The sequence below is a fragment of the Carlito syrichta genome, unplaced genomic scaffold (assembly GCF_000164805.1).
Source record: "Carlito syrichta isolate Samal-C Ts95f unplaced genomic scaffold, Tarsius_syrichta-2.0.1 Scaffold155395, whole genome shotgun sequence".
Taxonomy (NCBI): Eukaryota; Metazoa; Chordata; class Mammalia; order Primates; family Tarsiidae; genus Carlito; species Carlito syrichta.
The window spans coordinates 9,841-16,123 of record NW_007099491.1 but is presented as its reverse complement, the minus strand read 5'-3'; the positions used below and the strand labels follow the sequence as shown (position 1 = coordinate 16,123).

Sequence of the window (6,283 nt, the reverse complement as noted above, 5' to 3'; positions counted from 1 at the left end):
AGTGCAGTGGCCGCTCCTGGCCACCGCAGCCTCGACCTGCTGTGCTCCAGCGATCCTTCCGCCTCAGTCTTCCAAGTAGCTGGAATTACAGGTGCGTGCTGCCACACCCGGCTAATTTTTTGATTTATTGTAGAGATGAGGTCTCACCAAGTTGCCCAGGAGGGTCTCGAACCCGCGGGTTCAGGCAACTCACTCACCTCAGCCTCCCGAGGCGCGGAATTACAAGCTGAGCCACCGAGTCCGGCTGTAGTTTACCAATTTTCAAGAGCAACTACAAGTCTTTCTGCCAGTTCCCAGACCGAGACAGATATCATTCTTCATCACTTCCACATAAGGATTTATTCTATCTAAACTACCATTTTACCAGACGTATAGCCTTTCCAGGGTTTCAACTTTCTGCTGGGGATAACCCTGCTTCCACTGCCAGCTTGGATTAGTCTCAAGATTTCACCTCTTTTCCGTGTGTAGGCTTTAGAACTCAAGCCACGCGGTTACCAAGACAAGGAACCCCCCCCAACAACAGGACCATTTATAGGCTTACCACTGTGGTTCTCCACCCTTCTCCATACTTATTCCTTTCATTCCTACAAAATTAGCTACACATTTGAAATCGTGTTTATTACATTTAACCCAGAACTTCTAGTATTTTAAGTGGGATAGTTTTAGGCTATCTAGACTGCCTGACTGCTAGAAAGGGAAGTCTCTAAAACCCCTATCTTTTCATGCTGCTTTATTTCCACTACACAAGGGAGACAGCTCAATTAAATACTGCTATTTTTAAAAACTATTTCTTACAGTTTCTCGTTATCCATGAGCAAATTGGGAATACCCTGGATTGAGCCTTTCTACGACTAACAATCATTTTGTGTTGGAGAAATGAAGAAGGGTGGATGATGACAGCAAACAGGAGGCCCCCAAAGCTATAACGAATTATGAAGGGAGATCATGCATAAGGAATGTTCAACACATTCAAGAATATCTTGTATTCAGAACTCTGGAAGGTCCTCTGTAACCAATACCTATAGTGTACAACATATAAAAGACACACTCTTGGTGATTCTTACTCCCCAGAAAAGTTTAACTTAAACAAATCAAACATAAAGACAACTAGAATATAAAATGGCTTCTAAAAGTAGAACATCGTTTTGGTTCTGTGCCTTACAGATCTACTCTATGAAGTGAAAAAATGAGAAAAAGTGATCTTTCAAGAAGAATTTGAAAGAAGAAAAAAAATGCTTATTATCTTGGTAGTTAGAAAACATATCGCTTCAGGCAGAATAACAAATAGTTTATCATCAGAAAGACCAAAGAAAAGGTTGCCATGGAATACTTAACATGGAAGAATGAATACAAGTTGGTAAGAAAGTGGACAAGGGTATTTTAAATAGAATGAAAGCCTTAGTATAAAATCAGACTTTTACGAGGAAAATAAAGGGCTTATTGAAGTCAACAATATGAATAAGGAGCATTCTGAATGCTCAAGAGAAAACAAAAGAAACAGAGAACCACTGAACATAAACTTGGAGACTTGGAAATTGGAAGGGTGACTTCTGCACATTGTTCTTCAGGGCCAAAATGCCCCCAATTCGCCCTGCCCTCTGCGTTCCATTCAAGCGGTGAATGCCAGCTTCAGCAAGCTGCTGTAGCCACTGGGCAGGCTGCACCTTTTCACTTTCTCTGTAGTGGGCCAAGGGTGCTAAAGATAGTGCCATAGAAAAGCCATTTTTAAGGCAAGACAGCTGAAGATGAGATGACAATCTCAGGGGGCCAAAAACCAGAGCTGGGAAGATGGCCAAACTATGAAAATTAAGAACTCTACAAAGGCTTTTTACCAGGGCTTTGGGAACACACATGAAATGTAGTGATGGTTTGCCCACTAATGATGGGAGAGTGCACCCAAAAAGGACCTTAAGAGGTCATGCAGGCCATTAACTCATTTTATTCAAAATCCTCTTCTAAACCATGGCTCCCAATTCCCAGGTCTGCATATTTTAGGCATAGTTCACGTGTGTGTGTGTGTGTGTGTGTGTGTGTGTGTGTGTGTGTGTGTAAAGTGTTTCCTTTCTTTGATAGTTATCAGACCTCAGTAGAATTGCTCATTTTAACTCTACTGAAGCAATTGACCTAAGAGAGATTTGGCATGGATTAGAAAGAGTGTATTTCTGCCAGTTTTCACTGTCACAGGAGCATACGCACAGAACCTTACCTTAGTGAAAGCACGGTAACATAAGCCACACAGCTCCACCAGGTAGGCCAGCGTGAAGACGGCATTCTGAATCACAAAGCTGAGCAGTTTTGAAAATGGTTCCAACAAACTCTGCAATGAGATTGAGGCCAAATAAAGTCACATGCTGATTCCTTCATTTTAAAAAGTATCAAAGTGTTATGCTACTTTAGTGGAATCATTCTTTTTTATTTACAATCTGCTGCAAGTTGGATGCTATAGCAGCTGTTTGTCAAATAAAAACAGAAGTGTACTTTCAACACAGGGCTCAAAGAACGTGATGAAATCATTTTATTGCTCATAAAAATTCATTTTGGCATGAGGCATCATTCACACACCTACCTACCCACAGGCCTGTCCTCAAGTCTACCCTAAGCAATTAAGACTCCGCGAGGCTTGCATGAGAGTCTCCCACTCTCCTTCTGAGAAACTGTAGGTGTCTGTGGGTTCATCAGATTCCAATCTCCTGGAAGCACGTCCTCTTGGTTAAGCGGTGCAAACCACCCTGTGTAAGTACCAAAGCACCGTAGCTTAGATAAAATTCACCGCGACTTGCTCTCCAGTCAGCGTTTATCAGGAAGGCATTAGCCATTTTGGATTCTTAATCGGAATTCCACCTGTGAAGGGTCCATTTTAGTACCTATCGTCATCCAGAGTTAGAGGTTTTCATGTAGTTTATTAAATGTCTTATAATTATCCTGGAAGATAGCACGTTATGATATAGGTAAGGATAAGCGCTAGGATCTGACACATGTGTTTTTAAACACTAGCTCTCTGTGACCTTGGGTAAGTGACTTAACCTCTCTGGGCCTTAATTGTCTCTTCTGTAAAAGGTTATAGCAATGGCTTCCATCGCATCAGCATTGTTGGGAGAGTGGAAGGAGATGATGCGTGGAAAGCACCCGGCGGCCGTCAGTTCTCCATTGGTGCTAGCTCTGATCCTGCTTCTCAGTCCTCTGGAGCTTTTGTGCCCTCCCTGTTCTGCAGTCACGGCAGCTGAGTGGGCAAATAGCTCGCCTAAGACAAGTAACAGCTATTGAATGGAGTCCAAGCCCAAGGTCCAGGGCAACTTTCCAGAGCTAGAACTGCTCTGTAGGGAAGATACACTTTTAACTGGCCATTAGAACAAGACTTTTTGCTTTCCCACTACTTCTCAGCCTCTAAGTGCTTCCCATCTGGATTACGAAAGTAATATACGCTCCATGTGCAAACTCAAGATACGCAGGAAAGTGCAGATGAGGAAATAAAACACCATACATAGTCCCGCCACCTAGTGATGACATTTTGATAAATTTCCTTCTTTTCACTGTATACCAGTTTACTTAGTTGAAATCTTAGGCATATATAATCTTCTGTTTTTTATTAACTTAATATAACATAAGGAATTTCCAGTGCCATTTAATTCTTCATAAATACCCATTTTAATGGCCATAAAAGTCACATGTTACTACGAGCAGAACCCCAGTCAATACGTTTTTGCATGAAATTTTCATTTTCATTTTCTTCCTCAGAATAGACTTACAGAAAAAGAATGACTACAGCATTTTTGAGGTTCTTTTTCCTTTTGATGCAAAAATTAGCTCATTACACGTTAGTTGCCCCTAAGTATAAAGATTTTGTCTTTTACTTGTTTGTATTCTCCACAGAAATGATTCGTATTCTTTGCTCTGCATGAACATTGTTGCTTTGAAATGCCAGAGTGGATAAAAGAGAATGGGACTATATCTCAGGTTGACACATAACGTGTCCTTACTTGGCAAAAAGGAAACCTGAACTGAAGTCTGTACGGAAGCTTGCTCTTATATCTAGCAGGGCGATGTGGTCATGAGACAACAGAAAAACCAAGGATCCTGGACTCCAAGGACCTTTGTTCCAGTCCCAGATCTTCTACGAGCCAGCGATGTGATCTGGCCAAGACACGTCATCTCTCTCAGCCTGTTACCCTGCCTGCAAATAAGCAGGCTGAACCAGATGATCTCTGCGACTTTCTAGCCCAAACCGTGAGTCTGTGAAAATACCATGAAGGTAAATGGTTGCAGGAGACGTGCATCTATCAGGGGTTATGGGAGTTGACATCGGAGGAAATTGGTACAGAGAAGGTTTTCTGTTTTTTAAATTTAGATGGGACCTTGAAGAATGAGACGATGTTCACCACACTGACAAGGATGTGAAGCATCTCTGGCGAAAGAAATGGTCTGAGTGGCCAGATTCAGTGGCTCAGCCTGCCATCCCAGCACTTTGGGAGGCCGAGGCGAGCGGACTGCCTGAGCCCGCAGTTCAAGACCAGCCTGGGCAACTTGGCAAGACCTTGTCTCCACCACAAATAAAAAATTAGTCGGGCATGGCGCACACACCTATAATTCCTACTACTTGGGAGGCTGAGGTGGAAGGATCGCCAGAGCCCACAAATCAACACTGAGGTGGCCGTGAGTGTGCCACTGTACTCCAGCTTGGGTGACAGAGTGAGACTCCAACTCAAAAAAAGAAAGAAAGAAAAGAAATGGTCTGAGCAAACTCAAGGATGTGTGAGATTAAACAAGATTCCATATGTGAAGCACTCAGCATGACACCTGCCATGAAGTAAGTGTTCAACAGATGGAGGCCGTTTTCATGGTGATAGGGCAGATTCTGAGAGTGCAGAGGAGGCCTGGGACAAGTAGCCAAAGACTAGATTGGGAAGACAGGCTGGCCAATTATGGACTAGCTTTTTGGATGACACGTTAGGGAATGTCCTGAAAGAAATGAGACGTTATCAAAGGTTTTCAGGCAAGGAGCCAACACAATGAGACCTGCGTTTAGAGGGATCCCCTAGTTGGTGCATGGGAGTTGGATTGGCAGGGCAGGTGGGGACAGCCCAGGACTAGGAGCACCGAGCACAAACTATGACACTGTTCGGCATCAGAGCTCTTTACACCAGGCACTGATGCAGCATAAGGAGAGGATAGGAGGCTGAGAAGGAGGCATTCAGGATGCGACGCCCACGTCTTCAGCACTGCTACGTGCCTGGTTCTTTAGGGTAAAGACAACAGACTGAACAGTATGTTTTCTTGAAATTCAACATACATACCCTTGTAGCATTGGTGGAGGGTATCTTCAAGAGGCAAATCATAATTCTCAAACTGGAATCTAAAGAACACTGTGGACAAATGCAAAAAGGAGAAGTCAGTTCCCACCTTAATACATCTTTTTCTTCAAATGAGTTCTGAAAACATTTATTTTAGCAAAAAGGAACAGCTGAAACATAACTGCAATTCCCCAGGACATCTATTCATGCCAAAAAACATCATTTTCAGATTTTAAAAAATTAATTAAACAATTATATAATGTGAAACAACTAAATAATTTTTTTTGAGTCATAGTCTCACTCTGTTGCCCAGGCTGGAGTGCAGTGGCACACTCACATCCACTGCAGCCTCAGCCTGCTGGGCTCAGGTGATCCTTCCACCTCAGCCTTCCACGTAGCTGAAACTGCAGAGGTGTGCTATCACACCCAGCTTATTTTCTGATTTATTGTCGAGACGAGGTCTCACCAAGTTGTCCAGGCTGGTCTCGAACCCCTGGGCTCAGGCAATCCTCTTGCCTCGGCCTCCCAAAGGGCAGTGATTACAGGCTTGACCCACCGTGCCTGGCCTAAACAACTAAATAATTAAACATAGCTCCTAAACAGTTTGTCAAAGATATAGCTCTAAAATTAAATGAGTTAGAGAGCTGACTAGAAGGATGGATGGATGGTCAGACAGACAGACAATTAACAGACACAGAGGTGGATGTGTAGATATTGAATGTATCTCATTATAAAGAGGTATACTAATTTGTGGAAATTGGTGTTAGAAAAAAATAACGACTTAAATCTATTCAAAATCAGTAGCCTAAATAAGAACTAGTTTCATCTGCCCTTTCTCTGCTATGAAGAGATATAACAAAAACCTGGGAGATGCTGTGAAATGTCTGCAAGGGAAGATCATGCCTTACATATTTGTTACACTTCTATCTGGGTAAGATTCCACATCAAGATGCACTTTTAACATTAAGTTCACGGGGGGGGGGGGGGGGGGGGGG

At 42.9% G+C, this 6,283-nt stretch overlaps 1 protein-coding gene across 1 annotated transcript in view; it reads right to left on the bottom strand.

Moving 5' to 3' along the window:
• Nucleotides 1-6,283, bottom strand: part of LOC103252364 (protein unc-79 homolog) — a 55,067-nt gene that overhangs the window by 45,195 nt on the left and 3,589 nt on the right. Inside the window, exons 4-5 of the mRNA XM_008050991.1 lie at nucleotides 5,292-5,360; nucleotides 2,207-2,317 (exon numbers count right to left, since the gene is read on the bottom strand). Of these exons, the coding sequence (XP_008049182.1) occupies nucleotides 2,207-2,317; nucleotides 5,292-5,360 (180 nt within the window). The remainder of the gene's footprint in view (nucleotides 1-2,206; nucleotides 2,318-5,291; nucleotides 5,361-6,283) is intronic.